This window comes from Petromyzon marinus, chromosome 22, assembly GCF_048934315.1.
Source record: "Petromyzon marinus isolate PM22_M1 ecotype Great Lakes invasive population chromosome 22, UKy_Petmar_22M1.pri1.0, whole genome shotgun sequence".
Classification (NCBI taxonomy): domain Eukaryota; kingdom Metazoa; phylum Chordata; class Hyperoartia; order Petromyzontiformes; family Petromyzontidae; genus Petromyzon; species Petromyzon marinus.
Genome location: NC_133688.1, coordinates 10363480 through 10384973, shown reverse-complemented (window position 1 = coordinate 10384973; position 21494 = coordinate 10363480). Strand labels below are relative to the sequence as shown.

The window sequence follows — 21494 nt, the reverse complement described above, 5'->3', positions numbered from 1 at the left end:
GTAAGATGCGTTCACAAGGCAACATCTCAAGAGTCGCCAGTTAGCTTTACCAGGTGTTGTGTGTTATTATTGTATTTTTTTATGTTTTTATAAGGTGCAGCAAACCCAACAAAGGGCTTCAGAGTGCTGTAAATATGTTGGGTGTTAATTACTTGGAAATATAAATACAATTTAACCATTATATAATATTCCATTAATTGCAGAATGCCAAACATTGCCCATTGCCGCCAAGGATCTCCCGCCGCACTCAACGGTGCCGCGGTGGCGAGATGTTAACTACCTCGCCTGGTATGCAGAAAGTTGTGGGTTTAATCCCGACCCTGATACCTGTATATTTGGAGTTTGTATGTTCTCTCCCCTTGGTCGTGCAGATTTTTCTCCGGGTCCTCCTGGTTTTCCCCTCCACATTTAGAATCAACGCGAGTTCAGAGTATTTGGCTGCTTGAAATTTCCACATGATAAGCCACTTCCTTGGACTATCCTATCTGGCCAGGACGCTTCTGAAAAAGCTATATAGCTCAGTGGGCCTTGCCCAATAAAATACTAAGTTTAGTTTCTTAGTTTAGTTCATGAATCTGGCTTGCAGTGGTGTTCCTGCATTGTGGATGCTTTGCGAAGCAACTGCAGCTGCTGTGCACATAGCACAGTACTGCCATGCGTGTGTAGAAACATCAAACTAAAACATTCTACGATTCTGCGTTGGCAGTGGTGGACAAGCACAACTCGCACCTTTGTTCAAAACAGTGGGCCTTAAAATGTATGATATATGACGACGTTTCAGGCAATAGACCTTCAGAGCATGCGAAACCATTGGCCAAAACGTCACAACGGTATTTTTTTGGAAGGCCACAGCCATATTGACAAACGTGTTGAGTTTTTTTGTGGTCTGTGTGGTGCCTCGAATTGGCCCTAAATGAGTACCTGGTGTGGTGTGTAAACATCGCCAGTCGGGATACAAAGGCGGCCCTGCGTGGTGCTGGCCACCCACCCCCTCATGTGCTGTCCCGGCCTTCATAGGTGCTGGCTAGCAGCACTTGCCCCAAATGTCCGTTCAGGTTATATGGGAGATATTCTTTGGGGCTTTCGGTAAAGTCACGTCGATGGAACATCCTGATGACGATTGCTTGTGTTGCGATCAAAACATGATATTTTTAGTATTTTTTATTCACTTTATTTTTATTATTTTATTGTTTTATCTCCGTGACTTTACCGAAAGACCCAAAGAATATGAATTCCTGCAGTCATGAAAGCTTTAAGTCAATATTTATATGGGGGATGTTTGTTTTGGTGCCTCCCTGTACTCTGGAACATTGACTGAACTTGCTTAGAGAGGCCACCAGGTGGAGGCATTGCTCCATGTGGAAGCCACGTGCTCCAGTTACACTTGGACGAAAGGTGTTCGCCCAAGTCAGCACGAGGAATCTCGTGCTGGGCGCCGTCTGCGTTACTTTATGCAGTGAAGAATGAAAAGTGAACCACCTGGGTGGGAATGTGGTAGAGCGCTCATCTCGCCATTAGAAGACCTCAAGTTCAAATTCTTATCAGTTTATTTCGGCCCCGGATTTTTTCGGGGACTATAAAATGCGTGCCAAATTATGTGAAGTTAACAGTGATCATCCAGTGAAGATACTTGCCCTACCATTGAGATGTACAATTTCCATCTCTTGCCCAGAGCTGTCGATGAACATGGAGACACTGATATAAAATGTTATTTCGATCGTACAGTGTTTAGAAATGTCGTGCCTCGAGGCTGTGCCAAGCTTAATTGAAGTGACAAACCACACATTTCACAAGTGTTTTTGTGCATTCATATGTGACTGGGCTGAGACCGTTGATTCACTGCTCTTGAGTACCTGATTTAATTGAACTCAATATATCAGTGCTGCTGGCTCATTGCTCTAACATGGTCATTATGAGCCACTTGATCCACCCGCCCACCTTCAAATAGTTTTTTCCTGAAGGCTATGATTTTTTCATCGTGAACTTGAGTTGAGGGACATTGATGATGGAGTGCTGGTCTAGTTGAGGGACATTGATGAGGGAGTATTGGTCGAGTTGAGGGACATTGATGAGTGAGTGCAGGTCGAGTTGATGGAAATTGATGACGGAGTGCTGGTCGAGTTGAGGGACATTGATGAGGGAGTGTTGGTCGAGTTGATGGACATTGATGTTGGAGTGCTGGTCGAGTTGAGGGACATTGATGACGGAGTGCAGGTTGAGTTGAGGGACATTGATGACGGAGTGTTGGTCGAGTTGAGGGACATTGATGAGGGAGTGCTGGTCGAGTTGAGGGACATTGATGACGGAGTGTTGGTCGAGTTGAGGGACATTGATGATGGAGTGCAGGTTGAGTTGAGGGACATTGATGACGGAGTGTTGGTCGAGTTGAGGGACATTGATGAGGGAGTGCTGGTCGAGTTGATGGACATTGATGTTGGAGTGCTGGTCGAGTTGAGGGACATTGATGACGGAGTGCAGGTTGAGTTGAGGGACATTGATGACGGAGTGTTGGTCGAGTTGAGGGACATTGATGAGGGAGTGCTGGTCGAGTTGAGGGACATTGATGAGGGAGTGCTGGTTGAGTTGAGGGACATTGATGAAGGAGTGCAGGTCGAGTTGAGGGACATTGATGACGGAGTGCTGGTCGAGTTGAGGGACATGGATGAGGGAGTGCTGGTCGAGTTGAGGGACATTGATGACGGAGTGTTGGTCGAGTTGAGGGACATTGATGACGGAGTGCAGGTTGAGTTGAGGGACATTGATGACGGAGTGTTGGTCGAGTTGAGGGACATTGATGAGGGAGTGCTGGTCGAGTTGATGGACATTGATGTTGGAGTGCTGGTCGAGTTGAGGGACATTGATGACAGAGTGCAGGTTGAGTTGAGGGACATTGATGACGGAGTGTTGGTCGAGTTGAGGGACATTGATGAGGGAGTGCTGGTCGAGTTGAGGGACATTGATGAGGGAGTGCTGGTTGAGTTGAGGGACATTGATGAAGGAGTGCAGGTCGAGTTGAGGGACATTGATGACGGAGTGCTGGTCGAGTTGAGGGACATTGATGAGGGAGTGCTGGTCGAGTTGAGGGACATTGATGACGGAGTGCAGGTCGAGTTGAGGGACATTGATGATGGAGTGCAGGTCGAGTTGATGGAAATTGATGACGGAGTGCTGGTCGAGTTGAGGGACATTGATGAGGGAGTGTTGGTCGAGTTGATGGACATTGATGTTGGAGTGCTGGTCGAGTTGAGGGACATTGATGACGGAGTGCAGGTTGAGTTGAGGGACATTGATGACGGAGTGTTGGTCGAGTTGAGGGACATTGATGACGGAGTGTTGGTCGAGTTGAGGGACATTGATGACGGAGTGCAGGTTGAGTTGAGGGACATTGATGACGGAGTGTTGGTCGAGTTGAGGGACATTGATGAGGGAGTGCTGGTCGAGTTGATGGACATTGATGTTGGAGTGCTGGTCGAGTTGAGGGACATTGATGACGGAGTGCAGGTTGAGTTGAGGGACATTGATGACGGAGTGTTGGTCGAGTTGAGGGACATTGATGAGGGAGTGCTGGTCGAGTTGAGGGACATTGATGAGGGAGTGCTGGTTGAGTTGAGGGACATTGATGAAGGAGTGCAGGTCGAGTTGAGGGACATTGATGACGGAGTGCTGGTCGAGTTGAGGGACATTGATGAGGGAGTGCTGGTCGAGTTGAGGGACATTGATGACGGAGTGTTGGTCGAGTTGAGGGACATTGATGACGGAGTGCAGGTTGAGTTGAGGGACATTGATGACGGAGTGTTGGTCGAGTTGAGGGACATTGATGAGGGAGTGCTGGTCGAGTTGATGGACATTGATGTTGGAGTGCTGGTCGAGTTGAGGGACATTGATGACGGAGTGCAGGTTGAGTTGAGGGACATTGATGACGGAGTGTTGGTCGAGTTGAGGAACATTGATGAGGGAGTGCTGGTCGAGTTGAGGGACATTGATGAGGGAGTGCTGGTTGAGTTGAGGGACATTGATGAAGGAGTGCAGGTCGAGTTGAGGGACATTGATGACGGAGTGCTGGTCGAGTTGAGGGACATTGATGAGGGAGTGCTGGTCGAGTTGAGGGACATTGATGACGGAGTGCAGGTCGAGTTGAGGGACATTGATGAGGGAGTGCTGGTCGAGTTGAGGGACATTGATGACGGAGTGCTGGTCGAGTTGAGGGACATTGATGATGGAGTACAGGTTGAGTTGAGGGACCATTGATGAGGGAGTGCAGGTCGAGTTGAGGGACATTGATGAGGGAGTGCTGGTCGAGTTGAGGGACATTGATGACGGAGTGCAGGTCGAGTTGAGGGACATTGATGAGGGAGTGCTGGTTGAGTTGAGGGACATTGATGACGGAGTGCTGGTCGAGTTGAGGGACATTGATGATGGAGTACAGGTTGAGTTGAGGGACATTGATGAGGGAGTGCAGGTCGAGTTGAGGGACATTGATGAGGGAGTGCAGGTCGAGTTGATGGACATTGATGAGGGAGTGCAGGTTGAGTTGAGGGACATTGATGACGGAGTGCAGGTTTAGTTGAGGGACATTGATGACGGAGTGTTGGTCGAGTTGAGGGACATTGATGATGGAGTGCAGGTCGAGTTGAGGGACATTGATGAGGGAGTGTTGGTCGAGTTGAGGGAATCTTGATGAGGGAGTGCTGGTCGAGTTGAGAGACATTGATGAGGGAGTGCAGGTTGAGTTGAGGGACATTTATGACGGAGTGCAGGTTGAGTTGAGGGACATTGATGACGGAGTGCAGGTTGAGTTGAGGGACATTGATGACGGAGTGCAGGTTGAGTTGAGGGACATTGATGAGGGAGTGCTGGTTGAGTTGAGGGACATTGATGAGGGAGTGCTGGTTGAGTTGAGGGACATTGATGATGGAGTGCAGGTCCAGTTGAGGGGCATTGATGAAACAGTGCGGGGTGTGTGCCACCATTTTCTGTGCCATTCAGTTGCTGCTGTTTCTTGTTCCCAAAAAATGAAAACCCCTAAGGATGGGAGAATTCATCCCTGTCAGGCAGAGATGGGCAATTACTCGGAGCGGGAACGAACGTTGAGAAGTAAACAAATCCAGTATTTCAAAAGTTGGATGTGTATATTATGTATGTGGTGGCAGAGTTGTTGATGAACTGGACTACAATCCTGATCTGCCCACGTTTGATTCCTGGTCATGCTGCACATCACCGGTGACAATTTTGATCTGATCCTAGCCTGAGATTTCTTTAGGTCCACTCAGCCTACCATAGGCACTTCGTGTGGCGATGTGTCGATATCAGGACTGGGAAGATGCTGATCCCTGTGTGATTCCGCACTCCCGACCTTAACAGGTGCTCGCCGACAGGTTACATGGGGGAATCCCTGCGCATGTATACGTTTATTTGAGTTAATATCCCAATGCATGCCTGGCAACAAAAATAAGGCTTCTGAAATGCTTAGCACTTTTGCCTGTTGGCAATGCGCTCAATCTTAACTGGCCGGGCAATGGGTTTTATTATTCTTTAGTAATTTCAGTAAATGTGTGTTGCTCCAAGCCAGCCATTCCCCCGCAAGGCAAGCCCGCCATCCGGCTTTAATTTAATCCAGCCGCAAATGGTAATAGGGGCTAATGTGGCCTGGGGTATGTGAATAATGCATCGCTCGGGTCAGGAATAGCCACTCTCTCGGTTTTGTTTGCAGGTCTTTCAAAATCCCTAAGGGGCATACGGCCAGGAGCTTTTCATAGTTTGCGTTTCATCACAAACTTTGCATTGTTACGAAGTGGTGGCCAGATGCAGCCTATATTTCTGAACTCCTGAGTCTGTATGGTCTGTAATATCTGAACCAATAACTCTTTTGTGTGAAGTCAATAGTTGTCATCCTATGCCAGACACTGTCGTTCACGTTAGTGGGCACGGTTCACTCAATTGTGGCCAGATGCTGCTGTGGTGAGAGCGCTCGGCTCATGAGCAGAAAGAAGCGAAGCTCAAATTCGGGGGAAACAACATTCAAACCTAAACCACCATGGAGTAATTCTCATCTGCCATAGGACAATGGAATTTCAGGCACTCGCTTAGGGCCACCAACGAGAAGAGTGACGTGCAGCTTGATGATTAAAAAGCCAAAACGTGTCACAGCTCTAGATGTTAAAACCTGAGAAACAAATTGGTGAGGCGTCTCACGATGGCCTTCTCATGCAGGGTTTGTCACAATAAAATTAACTAGAGCTGGGTCTTGCAGAGCTGTTCTTGGATCGGCAAGGTTCATTGCGGTTCAGGTCTCGGTCCAATCCTTGGGCACAGCTCCATACCTCCATCTCCTTCACTCTGTGGCCGAAGTGAAACGATGGTGTTTCTAAATAATGTTAATTTCCATTACAATGCTTATAGATCAGGGTAATAACAATGCATTAAATCTATCGCAAATATATGCATTGATTCGCAGACACCGATATATATTTTTTATTGGTATATATTTACAAATGTCGCTAACTTGATAGTTTCACGTGACCTCTCTAGTCACCCCCGCCGCTCACAGGAAGTGTTAAGATGCACCATAAAGACATTGCATTGTAACATGATTCTCCTGTATCTTACATAGTTACTTCATATTTAATGTACTACATGTGTTGATTGAAAGCTTTCGTGACTGCAGGGATTCATATTCTTGGTTCTTTCGGTATAGTCAGGTTTCCCTTCTGCGTGACTTTACCGAAAGAACCAAGAATATGTACTACGTGTTTTACGATCTTTGGAAATACATAGCTCCCACCATGGTAATGTGGATTTTACACTTGCGGCTCAGAGCTGCAAATGGCGTTTAGACACTGGCTGTATTATTTCTATCCGTCCTGCCAGGAGGTGCTGCGGTAAAGTGCTCGACCCCGTAATCGGAAAGTCGCAAGTTAAAATCCCGACATCTCTGGGGTTGATAAATGTTGTACCACCTGGTGGGAAGTTAACAGTTGTCATCCTATGGAGAAACTGCTCCATTCCATGGGATTGTAAAAGTTGAACCACTGGTTCTGAACCGCATGTAAAAAATGAACATCGCCTAATGCTTATTTGCACATACAGAGAGTTAATTTCACATACATATATTATTTACATGCACTGTTTATAAAACAGTGGCCCAAAGTGGCCTTTGACCACATCACATGAAATGCAGCGATCACATCAGATCTCAAAAGCTAAGCAGGTTTCAGCCTGAATTGTTCTTGGATGGGGTGAGCACCACTTATCAAACGGGCGTTGTCGGTTACTGCCGGGATGCGTCGTCAGCAGAGGGCGGCGCAGCAAAGTGCATCGCCGTGCCGTATCACGCGCCTATCGCCTATGCCGCCCCCTCGCCTTCATCAGCTTGCGCTCGACAGCGTGGTGAAGCGTCGCACGGTCAACAAACCCACCGGCGACCTGCTGCACGGCGTAGCGAGGCCCCTCATCCAGCAGTGGCCTGACACGAGGGCTGTACGCGTGTGCGTATCGAACGGGAAGGTGCGCAGTGTGAACTGGCACGCTTGCAGGCGGCAGTTCCGTTCGCTCCAGTGCTATCGCGATGCACAGCGCGTTACACCTTTGCCTTTTCCACTTCATTGTGGGGGGGTGGGAGGGGGGCACTCGCCAACTGTAAATTCGTGAGGTCCCGCAACCAGAGATTTGCGATGTGGTATAAATCGTTAAGAGTGCTCGTACGTCTCAAAACCGCTCAACAAAATTGAACATCTTTAATGAGCAGCCTTATATTATTTTTATTTTTCTGTTGTTGTTGTTGTTGTTGATGGATGGGTGGGTGGGCTCAGTGATTGTAAGTTTTATTTATTTGGTTATTTATTTTGGCTTGTTAGCCATCTTGATGCTGATTGATTTTGCCCAGGATCAGCAGTTTGAGTTGGCCAATCAATCAGTGAATGAATTCCATTATTTAGGGCCAGGTGATGTAACATTTAGATTTACCATGTCTTTTATAGGGGAAACCTGGGAAAACATGCATCGAGAGAGAATGGTTCATGAGGAGTTTTTAGTGTTTTCACGATTCCTTTTCTATCACCGGTTAACCAAATTGTGTACCCCTTTTGGAACTGTCCTGTAGTGACATGTCCTTCAGAAGTTCTTAACACGAAGAAGCAATCCATAAAACAAAGAGTTATTATCTTCTAGTTATGGGCCTAGCCTGCGTGTCTTGGACTGTCCGACTTGAATGAGCAAAAAAGACCTATTTAAATTCTAATCAAAATCGAATTAGTACATGATGTGTTCGCATTATTATGACAGCGCAAGGCTATCATCACGAAGTAAGGTGTTGTGTTTCACAGGAATAACCTGCATTGTTTTTTTCAGTAGGGGTGATGTTGCAGTATGTAATTCCAATTGAGTTTTTGTTTGGGTTAGTTTACAAATTTGTCAGATTTGGAGCGTGACGCCGACACAATGGCCTACTCTTTTTTTAATAACATCTACAGAATCTAACGACCATTGTGAAGCAGATGGCTTGTGTCTTATGGTTAAACAAGCGCAGTATTAACCAGGATAGCTTGTCGGATTCGAACCGCAAGCCTGTGAACAAGGGGCAAACGTTCTACTGCTGAGCTCTGTTTAAACTCATGACGCAGCTTAGGTTTTCCACGAGGAAATTATTTATTTTTGGTTATTTGGTCACATCTTCGTTTGACTCTGTCGAACTCCGTGTTGTGTTCGAGAGTGGCTCTGAGAATTGGCACCACGTGATCCTAACGTAGTGTCACCTCAATGGGCCCATTCATTCGTGCTGTTAAGAAAAACATGGGTCGCCGCCTGTCAACTTTTCGAGTACATTTATTCCTTTCGTCTGGGTAAGGTGGTCGCTGTAAAGAGTGATGGTTTCTAAGTTTAAGTCCCCCGTTGGGCGTTGACTGAACCTCTCACCCTGCTGGGGCGTTAGCATGAGTACGACTTTTTGGAAGGTCAACGGTTGTTATCCTGTATAGGAACTGGCTTCGGCCATGAGAATGTGAGATTTCCACCCCTGGCTCAGGTCGTGTATAAAGATGAGCACCTCCCTGATGCTTTTATAGGGAGACACTTTGATTTTTAAATGATACCTCTCGTATGGACGAGGACCAATTCATATTTAAACAATATGTAGTTTTGTGTGCAGTAATTGATTCAGAACCATCAAGCCACTGAAATTAAGAACCTGAGTTCAAAGGAAAGCTACCCAAAACAAATAAATAGCACTTATCTTGCAGATGTATATACAACCTAATCTGAGTTCTCTCGCTGTCAGATATGTTGTAGAAGCTTCCTTAACGAGAATAGAAATATTCCAGTTACAATCAAGCACAACATTATGGCACTACATTGGTGTTGCTCATATTCACTTTCATGCAATGGCAATGTAAACCAACTTCAAATGTATTTTTTGTTCTTCTTTCGCGCACCGTATGTAGCCAACTATGCCGCTGGCTTAGTACTGGGACACAACCATTTTAAGTTCCACTGAGCAACTGTTGAACAAATAATTTGCACACCAAGCTCACAATCAGATGTTTCGCAAGTTCACACCCCTTGTTGGGGCTAGATCCAAACCGATCATCCGTCTGACTTCAATAAAACGAGTAACACTTGTTGGAATTCATTAGTGAGTGGTTGTCATATGGAGGGACTGGTCCTCGTCATTTAAATGTCGAATTGCCACTGTTGACTGGCTCATTGTAAAAAAATATAAATGTAAGTAGTACAACACGTACAAGGCACTGTTTCGCTCAGAAATGAAATGCATTCTTCAGGAACCCTGACTGAAAAGGTTAAAAAGTAAATTGGGTGGGATGGGATTTATTTATTTTATTTTTGTTACTTTCCCACAATACCCAAGGAAGGCTTTTTCTCCGGAACACCGGACGCCATTCATTAAGGATGTGAGGTGCGCAAAAATTGGGCCGTTAGCCTGACATTTATGCATAATCAAAAGCCACGCAAACAGAGAAGAAGCACTCCCACCGACTCGCTTCCGAGAGGCATTGCGAATGGAAATTCTGCCGCATTGGCAGCTGCAGATTGTGTAAGTGATGGCCCGAACCTGCTGTATTACTCTCCTCAAAGGTTACCAATATCCGAAAAACAAATGAAAACATAAATTGGCTGTTTTCCTTCACTTTTCAGATGTCCCACCCCCCCCCCCCCCCCCCGTAAGGAAAGATGCTATGGAATATATATGTAACAATGTATTTATTCAGGAAAGACTCGCCGGTTTGGCCAGTTGTCCTTTAATGAGCAGCTTGCACGTGGCAATAAACAAAAGTGTTATGAAAGAAAGCAATGCTCAACGGTCTTCACGGATAGCGTCATAAACTGTTTGCTGTACCGCCAGCTCCTGGTCTCATTGCAGCCTAGTGGCTTTCGGAATTTACCAAACTTTGTGTGATCCGCCAACCCTTGCATCTCCAGCGTTGGATGGCAGGCGTGCCGTACCGAGCCCGTTTTGACCCAAGTGCACACCTCCTCAGCTCACTCAGACTGATTTATCACCATATATGCTGTTTTGTCACATTTTACTAATACTGATCAACCGTGTTAAATGCCTACCGTTCACGTGCATACGTCTCTTAATTGTGGTTTGGTGGGGGGCAGTGCTGCTGCTTTCTCTCCCTTGATGGCACTGAACAAGTGGGGATAATTCCACGTTACCACTGCGGAGGGCACTTCCTGCATGTGACGAACACAGTTTGCATTTTTACAGCCGCTGTGTCAATCCACCACAGAATGAGGGTCTCCTCCACCGCACGTGCGTTGGAGGGGTCGTTTGACCGTACTCTACCACACGTTGATCGGTGTGGGTTTGGCGAAATGTGGGGGGCAAAAACGTTGGGAGCATAGTGCAGTACGACAATGTATTTTCATGCACTAGCCTCAGCTTCAACATTGCCCACAGCAGCCTATGATGCTGATTTTATGCAGGCTCTCCTCCGAGATCTAATGAGGTCTGATGGGTTGGGGCACATTCTGGGTAATTTGGTCTGAGACTTCAGTGGTACTCATTTTAACGTCATCAGATAGTTGATAGGCCGAGGTGATCCCCAGCCAGGACATGAACTTGCAACCTTAGGGTTGTGAGCCGATTACTCTAATCCACTGTCAGCTGGTCGGATAATTATTATTCATATATGTATAAAAAAAACAAGATAAAACATATTCGAGACTGGTGTGTAAGTAGCATGGCCTGCGAAATAATAGTTTGTCCATTGCCGTGTGGGAAGCGCACTTAATTACAGAAAAATGCAGTGCCTGCCAGCAGCTGCCACTGCCTTTAAAGTTGCTCAGGGATAGCGAGAGCGGTTGAAGTGTTCATGAATTATACTGCGTTACCCCAGGCTCCGCTGCTTAGTTAATGGCTTGCCTATTACTGAAGCTGGGCTCGTGCCCACGCCCTGCATATGTGTTTGCGAATGTGCGCAATGAAGGCTGTTAATCAACGCGCATCTGAGAAATTTGCTCGCGCTAATTCCAGTGTGGGAAATGTGGCCAAGAAGCGTCAGTACATTAGCGGTGTCCGTATGTCTGTCCCTAGCGGGGAGTCGAGATAACTCTTGTAAAAGATGGTCCAATAAAAAACACATTTTACTTGAAAGATCTCTGTTACTGTTAGAGACTTACCCTATAGTTAACTGTCCAAATTAAAGCATTTGTTCAAATATATCAATAAAAAAAACAATGTTAATTTTAAAAAACCTTTTCGGCCAGGGCAATGAAGTTACAGGCCCACGTATGTGCCTCTGCTACGTGGAGGCCCAAACAAGGCTTGGATAGGAATTTTGTCATCGATTTTGTGCATTAAGACTCAAATCCCTCTATTATCTTCATGTTCTTTGTTTAAAACCATGTGAGAGCTCAGTAAATTGAGAAACGGTGCGATAACTAAGTTACGGTCGTACATATATTTTAAAAGATGTGGTGTTTGTGAACTTGCACAACAAATAATAGTCAATTAAAACAGGTATTGACTTTCATGGGGAGTAAAGGAATATCTTCACTTTTTGGACAACTTTCCTGAATAAGTCAGTCAACTATGAAGAGTGCTGGGTAATTTATTTCATCCAGTAGGTCTTACTGTACAGATATTGTAATTCTCAAAACAGTTTTCAGGTATGAGAATAGGTTTTTTCCCATTTTTTTCTGGAAACAAAACAGGTGTTAAGTTGTTAAAATACCAAACTGAAACGTTTTACAAGGAATCATGTCTGCATTAACCACAATACTTGTGGTCAGAATGCAAAAAAAAACATACTCTGATAATATATGCATTGTTCTGCGGTACTTACTACGTGGACACCAGAATCAAATCAACATATACATTCTAAATGCATCAAAGCAACTTAAAGGGCATATCTGTAATTCAATTATATGGAGGGATAAAAGTCCAAAGCTGGTTTATTATGCAACTGCGTGGTCATGTAGTGAATCGTGCAACACTGGTGAGTAGTGTCAGTTCTTGCTGACGGATTAAGTATATTCAGCTTCAAAACCCCGTATTGAATGTATTGGCTGCTTTAGTTACACAAAGCCTGTTGCTCGGTGGTGATCTGATCACAGCACTTGAATCACATTAGGACGTTTGTGAGTTCGAATCCTGGGCTGAGTGCTACCTCAGTCCTCAAGCACTCATCTCTGCTAGCATCCTTGAGCCAAAGGTGCAGTGTTTACATTTCCTTGACTGAGCTCTAGTTCCTCTATAGGACGACCAAAGTTAACTTTCGACACAAGGGGCACATTTTTATCAACCCCAGAGAAATTTTGGTCTGAGTCGGCTTATGACCAGTATTTAAACTTGTAAAGTGTCAAATTAACCCTTTCTCATTACAATGATGCACATGTACATCATCAGAATGGAACAGGACGAAAACTTTAAGTGAAATAAGTTTATCAGTACTGAGGCTCCCACAAGGCCATGCGGGAGGGCGTGTGGCACAGTTTGGCGGCAACTATCATCGTGCGGTCGTGTCGCTACAATTCTCTGCGGCGAGTACACTGTCTTTAAAAATAGCGGCGCTACACCTCTCTAAATAAAATTAAAGCTAACCGCTTGCCCGTTCTGAGATTCAGCGGTGAACGGGACACCCACACTATGCAACTTGCAGATGTCTCGGAACGGGAAAGGGTTAAGAGTCAAACGATCTGTCCGCATTGCCTCCCACCCAGCCAGGTGCCCCCCAAATTAGGGATTTCGATCGGATCATTGGGGTTTATTAGTAATAAATCGGCATTTTGCGACTGCCACTGTGTAGCATATTATTACGTGCCAGGGACTGTGAGATGATAGGACAATAGTCTTGAGTTTATAATTGGCAATAAGTAATGGCAAAGCAGTTATAAGTGACTCACAGAAATGATGGGCAGTTGCGTATACAGTACACGACTTCCCTGAAGGCATACCTTCAGCGAGCGCGATGCTAATCACACACAGTTCGAATTCGACCCTCGATCGATGGCTGCGCCATCGCCGCACACGCGTCGAATAAAAAGCAAGTCCTTCCTTACTAATAACTCCTATAATTTTTCATTGCTGGAGGGGTTGCCCCCCCTATCTGAAAATCCTGGCTCCGCCATTGGCGATATCAGTTATAATGCACGTGTGACCATTATTGAAATAATTCCTCTGCATCTCCCTTTGACTGGCCTTTATTAAGCTAATATACTTGACTTCACGTAACGCAGCCTGCTGTTGATGTTAGAACCGCATAACAGCTGCACTGTGCATATATCTGTAATAAAGGCAGCAGTGGCTATTGTTAGTTCAAAACCCTCTAGGCGCAAACGAAAGGTGGAAACCAGGCTGTTTCGATTTGATTCCAGTGCATAGAGGAATCTGCTCGCAGTGTAAGCGCTAATGATTGGGCAGTCGGCGTTTATTTAAAATGCTATAATATCCTTATTTGTAACCCATTAAAACACCTGCCAAATTATACTTGCGACGATATTATATACCACGAGGCATTTGCAAACTCCCGAGGCGATTGCCGCACCCCACATTTAATTACCCAACTCATTATACGGCAATGTCGTTTTATTTGTTTATTCCTATTGCGCCGCCTCGTGCCGTTGAATAAAACATGCTGGGCGATATTAGCTACTAAACAAACGGAGAATGGAAAACGGAAAAAGGGAAACCCAAATGAAAGGGGGGATTTGGATGACAATAGTTGCAGTTAAAAAGTAAACATTTGTGGAGTCTGGTGATGTCATCGTTCACTGTACATGTCGCCACAGAGTTTAATTCCTGCTACAGCCCCTTCGTCACATTTTAGTGTATTACTACCAAAGTGTGCTGTCACTTGTGAGGTTGAAGTTAAAGACCTTGGACATCGTCATCAGCCGGGCGACGATGGCTATGCGACACGTGGTTTATAATCCGGTACAGAAGGCAGCGGGGGTTGATGGATTACCACGTCGATGTTGTGAAACTCCCTTTCTTTGGGCATCCAGGTGCCACACCCTGGCTCGCCAGGAGAAGGCAATATAGCAAGTGGACTAATCGCCATCTGTTTCCATATGTATGAGGGATAGGGTTTTGCCCTTTGATGTGCATGGGTTTTCTCCAGGTGCTCCAGTTTTCTCCCGTTTCTCCCACACGTATAAATACACATACTACTAGGCTAAAACTGGTTTATTTACCAGGTAAGGCCCACTAAGCTTCTATAGCTCTTTTTCAGAAGTGACCTGGCCGCAAATGACAGCTCAACGAGGTGGCGTATCATCACTTGGAATTGTATAGCTGCCAACTACTCTAATGCATGTTTTTTTAATGTGGAGGGAAGAACTGGAGGACCCAGGCAAAAATCCACACGACCATGGGGAGAATATGCAAACTCCAAATATACAGACGTCAGCGTTGGGATCAAACCCACAACTGCCTGCATACAAGGCGAGGTAGTTAACATTTTGCCACCGTGTCTAAAAACATGTAAAATCTCAATGTAACAGGACCCTCTTGAAAAAGAGTCATGGGTTGCAATGTGGCTTTCCTGGATGAATAAGTAAATTATTTTCACAATATCCTTTTAATGTGGTGCGGAAGTTGTAAGGAAGATGTCGACTCATTTGAAATTTGCCTTAACCCTTCAGGGTCAATAACATTGTACTGCTTTGTGGAAAATTACCAGAGATTGTTCTCGAAAGACCGGCTAATGCCATAGCAATGTCGAATTTTAGAAGTGGGCAACCATTTTGAGTTAGACTCTATCAACGAATCACCCCTTTCTGATTGGAAGTGGGCTCAGGTGATTCAGCTTTCATTGGATTTCCCTTCAAGAATTAAATAAGTAGCTGAACTTATTGGAAATAAAATTGCCATACTGTTGTAGATGAGAAACTTGCCTTTTCTTTATTCTAAATCTAATTGGTTCTCTGAAGAAGTCCGCAGGTGTTGGTGAACTGTCATTCATGCATTTTGTTCACTATTGATGGTCTTGTTGGAGGACTTGAGTCACATGTCGCTTACTTTACTTTCTCATTCACCACATCCTAAATGTCATTTAATCAATAATAATAATAAAAAACATACATTTAATCCATTCTACTGATGTACAAGTATTACTTGATCGAACAAACTCACTTACTTGAACGAGTAAGTAAATTCGAAACCAGGTTATTGGCATTGCGTTAGAATCATGAGCCAACCAGCCACCTCCAATGTTGCAATCAAAGTTTAGATATAAACGAAACATGTTAATACGTATGACCTGACGCTGATGCATATATGCAATTAATTACATGCTTTGGCATGCTATTATACAGCAAAACACTCATAATTGCATGCAGTCTTAACTGTAGTAATAGGCTAATAGGTTGCTAAGTTATTCATTTAATAAGTTAATTGCACATTTTTACCTCCTGACCCTTGGCCATGCTACCAAAAATTGCCCCATTAATAAAACCTGATTGCTCATGGTATTTTTAGAAAACGCACCATTTACTTACAATCAGGTCAAATTCAAAGGTGCTGCTTTGATATAAACCAGAGGCCATTCTTCCTCCCACTCTTAGATTCTTGCAGGTTGCCACAGTTTGGCTATATGAGGCTTGGGCATTTCCACTCACTTCAAAGAACATTTAAACACGTCTTAGTTGAACCACTTGTGCGTTACCCGTTTCAATGAATTGTCAAAGTCATCGTGGCTCCCTCCCCTCAGTCGCGCACCGTCTGTTGGGCTGCACTTAACAGAGCTAGTGCTGTAAATTCCCTATTCCCATGGGTGGGGCCAGTTTAATCAAAGGACAAGCACTGTTGACTTTCCCACATATTCGTGCATAGTTCATCAAGCCTGGAGCAACAGGAGACCGCAAAACACTCGACCTCCTGCTCGTGTCGCCTTAATCAGACGGCTATAATTATTCTGAAGCGCATGTAAACCCCAACGCAGCCGAGTGGCTGTGCTCCATTCCACTCACTCCAGTTGTCTTGCAAAGTGGAGACAAACCGATGGTCATAACGGAATGGCAGCTTAGCATAGCATCCTAGCTCAGCAGCAGCCTTCCTCTGTAGCCACATCCCAAATTACAGCTACCCGGCTGTAATCACCACCGCACTTCACTCGAGACATCCGCCATCGCTGATCTCAGTCGTATATCTTGAATCTTTACCACATGTCCCTATTCACAGCCGTGCATCAATGCTCACAACCGCACGTCCCTCATAGCAATCACCCAACCCCTAGTCGCAATCACGTGCTCTTATTTACAAACATTCTTAATCTCAACTGTGTATATCTCTCTTCACAACCACACATTTCTGATCACAACCACACATCCCTCTTCACAACCCCCTTGTCTATAATTTCGTTTGCCCAACCCCAGCCTCAACCACTGGTCCCATAATTTATAATAAAACCTAATCAGACCACCAGTGTCCAGTCGAGGTTGTCTGTTCCTCATCACATTTAATGTATATTTCTATTGCAACTGCCCATTCCTAATTAGAGCTGCCAGTTTTTAATCACCATAGTCAATTCCCAGCCACGGCTCCCTTATCATAGTAACTTTGTCCCCCACATGAAAATGTGGAATCTCGATCGCTGGAGCTTCTGGATCAATGACAGAGACGAGTATTGTTGTTGTTACTCGAGGTTATTTATATTTGTTTTTTTATTGTTATAAGAGTTACTAGCTTTTTTGCCCGTCCAAGGACGGGTGTATATTGCAGTAAACCGGAAATATTCAATAGAAAAATTGTTCTGCTCATGATTTTTAATGAGGGGGTGATTGCCCCATGTGGAGTGACGTCACCCTCTAATGGTTATTGGGGAGGGGTGCGGCATGTGGAGTGACGTCACCCCCTCATGGCTAATGTGGAGGTTAGTGTAAATTTCCATGTGGGCATGAATATTAATGAAGGGGGGGGTGGGCCTCATGTGGAGTGACGTCACGTGGGGAGGGGTGGGCCTCATGTGGAGTGATGTCACGCACGGGACGGATAGACATTTCTGGGTGATTATAGTCGGTAATTATTTTTAATAACTATACACGATGTGCGTGTATATCATTGCGCGTGAAGTCGTAGCGCGTTTGTTAATGCACTGTTCTACCAGCCAGGTGACCCGAGGTAATTTCCCTGCTTTGGAATATATTTACGGCGAGTGAAATCTGAACTGATCCTGGGCCTCTCCTAAGTTGACTCAGCCTTGAAGGCATATTTGAATCGATTGGCGGTAGCCCAGGTCACCGCAAAATATTGGTGGGCCGGGCATAGTTTAAGGTTTTTTTTTCTGGGAGCATCGCTGGTACTACCGCCCTGTCCTGCCAGAGGGCAGCGCTGGGAGCGATGATGACGACGATGTCGATCCCGCCAGCACGACCGTGACCGCCGGCCGTACCAAGAGAGCGCCTGGTGCGCCATTGCCTCCCAAGTGGTCTCGCTCCCAAAGACAAGGGTGGCCGCCCCCGTAAGAAGCAGAACGTGCTGGGGAATGACCAGACCAGCATCCTGGTGTACTTTCAAAACGAGCAATAAACAGCCGTTGCCACGCACAAATCCCCAGCAGCCCCCCTTGTTTATGAGTGTTTTGCGTTAGTTTTTTATTTCCATATTTGGCGTGCGTATCGGGCTCGGTGACATCTCCCGTCTTCATAGGCCTTCTGGTTTCGGAGTTATGGAGGTGTTGGCACCCCCGGGTCACGATGGTGAACGCGGGTCACCGCCAATCGATTCATCTCGTGGATTATTTAAACATCACCATTTGAGGAGACAAATAAGACCAGGTGTTTTGTGGGCAGCGCTTCCCCATCATGGTGCCTTCCTGGACTTACAGCAGTTTCTGTAGGTTATACAAAGATTGTTTGTATATTGTGTGTTTAATATAAGTGCTTTGCTAGCAGTGCTTACCCAAACTTTGTGGCTATGTCGGAAATCTTTGAAACTAATTAATTGCGTAATTGATTATGGATTAGTCTCTGACAATTGTATACAAATTTTTATGCTATTGAACGCTCGTGTTCTTAGGAGTTATTGCATTATTGTGATTAAGTAGAATTGACCGCCACTCTACAAGACAAACTAAGACACCCTATCAAGATGAACGTTCTGTATCAGATAGCTTGCCGTATTACTAACATCATTACCATACAGATAAACAGATAGATTTTTCCCTTGGAAGTTATTTTTAGCCTGGCCACAGTTGCTCTGCGGTTTTAGCACTCAACGCACGATCATCGTTTCCAGTCGGACTTTGGCCAAATCCTGGCTGGGGACTTAATCAGTCCGTTATTCAACTGGGGTCAATAAAAGAAGTACCACTTTGTGGGAAATCAACAGCGATGATCGTGTGTAGAAACTAGCTCCTGGCGTAGTTTTAGGCTCCCAAGTGGTGGTAAGAGCTGCCTCGTTGCTCATTCGAGCAAGGGGGCGATTTAACTCTCTTTACTTTATTATATTTAGAAACATGTGGGTCGATTATTTGGCTGTTATACATGTACACATGCTAAGCCACTTGGTTGAGCTATCATTTGTGGCCAGGTCTATTTAGTTTTATTTGACTATTTTTGTGTGATTTGCTTACCTTTCCTATACTTTGCACTCCTATCGTGTTTTTGTATTTGTTGTTGAAACATTCTGACCCACCCCTCCTGGCATCTGTGAAAAATAGCTTTATACCTCATCGGATTTCTCCAGTATAAATAAATATTCTGATTCTAATATGTAACGAAGGTTGGAAAGATACATTGTTTAAATAGTTTGATTGTGCGATTCATTCACCGATTTAATGGCTGGACATTCATATTTTTATTATTATGCACGTGCAATTAAAACACTTATTGTGTAAAACACAATGTCTTTTTTTCTCCGTGCCAGGGCCCACTATCTTAAGCAGCATCGCATCCTGGCGTTTTATTCGATGCCTATGAATCTGTGGTTGGGTGGGTTGTTTGTTGGTACTGTATTTCCCTTTTTATCGCCATTATTGTTTTGCAGCTGCACATGTTAATTTTTGTTTTTATGAAACGAGCACCGGCCAGCATCTCTTCTCCGTTGGTTGTTGCTGCCCCACGCTTGTTTGAGGTTGGGGAAACTTTTGAGTTTGTAAAGTGCGTAAATCTTATGCTGACGTACAATGATTGGCAGCTTTGCGCGAACGTGGGCCAAACGTTCACCGTCCCAATGGGGCAATCATTTTTTTCCCTTTTACAAATGGGCGTTATCTGTTTTATAAGCTTGGGAGGCATGATCGGCTAAGTTGACCGCGAGAAAGGATTTGAACTCGCCATCTTGCCAATTGCAGTCAAGGGCTCCAACCATGACGCCACCCATTCAGACAAGCCTCCATTTAAATTCCACTTCATATATATAAAAATACACTTCTTTGTTTTTAATTAATTTTGAAAGCAATGTGTCATGTTGCATTTCACGAATAATTTCCATTTCCCCTCCCATAGACGTGCATAATAAGCTCTCGGGCGCTCCATTAATCAGAGAGTATATGAGATGTATAGCATTACACGCACCATCAGTATTATATGCTGGATATATGATGCATATTAGCTATTGGTTACAATGATCTTGTGCCTGTGTCTGTGCCTGTGTGTGTACGCATGTGTGTGTGTTTATTGTGTTCCACAGAAGGCAATTAAGCTCTACAACCCAAAGTACGCCAACCAATGGAACTTTGACTGCCTTCATACGTTCTTTAAAAAGGTATGATTTGACTTCTTCTTAATAAGGAACGGTATTGTTTTATTTCATTTTAAGGTTATTGTTGTTTATTTTTTAAAGTCGCATCACACAATCCAGAAAGGTGTAATGTGGAGAGCTGTGAGCTGCCAACTTTGGTCATCATCAATCATGGTCAATCCGCTGCTACCACCTGCCACAATCTTGCAATGTGATTTCCTCCATCTCCACCATCTCCTCCATCTCCACCATCTCCATTTCTACCATCACCATTTCTTCCATCGCCACCATCTCCTCCATCTCCACCATCTCCATTTCTTAGATCTCCACCATCTCGATTTCTTCCATTCTCCACCATCTCCACCATCTCCACCATCTCCTCCATCTCCACCATCTACATTTCTTCCATCTCTACCATCTCCACCATCTGCCCCATCTCCACCATCTCCACCATCTCCTCAGTGTATGAACATTTCTTGGCTGCTGCTCCATTATTATTCTTGACTATCAGCCATCGTCCCTTCGAGCAACTCATCCAAGCTTACTTCTCTTAATAGATTAAGTTATATCACTAACCTATGCATCTTCCCTAATCCACGTGTACCTCTGTCTGGCAATATAATTAGAAGCATGCATTTGTCCCTGCTTCTTTGTGCACTTTTCTATATTATTCGTTCAATCAATCAGCCAATCTATATTTAAGGTGCCAATATTGACCTCCGTAAATTCAGCATCGGTGCACATGACAGCAGAATGGGAAAGGTACAGGGGGCACAGAGTAACAGGAAAGAAAGAAAAACCCGTTACGACCTCAGCATCTAACACCGACTGAGTAAGTAAATTACAACCGCGCGCAAAATAAAGTGCAACCGCTTGCAACGAATAGCATAAGGAAAGGTAAGGAGTAAATAAAACGAATAATTAATCAAGAAACAGTTTTATTTTTTTATTGTAGATTTTATAGGAAGGGACGTCTGAATAGATGTGTTCATGCAGAGACCACCATAGGAAACGTCTAATCGGGGCGACTGCCCTGGGCCCCGCACCTTTGGGGGTCCCTGCGCTTCTACGTCGCGGTGTCAGATGGAATACTTCGCGTTTAGTTTGAAGGCGTCGGTTGAGATTTTCCTCGGGCCCACCACCCTCCTAGGGGTGTGGCCCTGCATTGGTGACCTTGTTTCTGAATCCCTGTGTCACAGTGGTTACAGTACATTAGGGACCACACGTTCTTCAATCGTCAGTTGGCGACATTGTTAGCCTTACAATCTGGTTCATTGCACGTACAGTGATCTCCGTGTCATCCACAAAACCCACCTCCAGGTAGCTTAGATTAAAGGTGTGAACCTCCACGCTC

The 21494-nt window shown here is 44.9% G+C and overlaps 2 protein-coding genes across 2 annotated transcripts in view; both read left to right on the top strand.

The window, feature by feature from the left end:
* The window catches only part of PARG (poly(ADP-ribose) glycohydrolase), a 148606-nt gene that overhangs the window by 21059 nt on the left and 106053 nt on the right, over positions 1–21494 (top strand). Inside the window, exon 10 of the mRNA XM_032959084.2 lies at positions 20090–20164. Within this exon, the coding sequence (XP_032814975.2) occupies positions 20090–20164 (75 nt within the window). The remainder of the gene's footprint in view (positions 1–20089; positions 20165–21494) is intronic.
* On the top strand, positions 7–7591 carry LOC142925633 (uncharacterized). The gene is made up of 2 exons (XM_076068714.1): positions 7–4194; positions 4262–7591. Exons 1-2 carry the CDS (start codon positions 2092–2094, stop codon positions 4562–4564), a joined length of 2406 nt encoding a protein of 801 aa, XP_075924829.1. The 5' UTR covers positions 7–2091; the 3' UTR covers positions 4565–7591.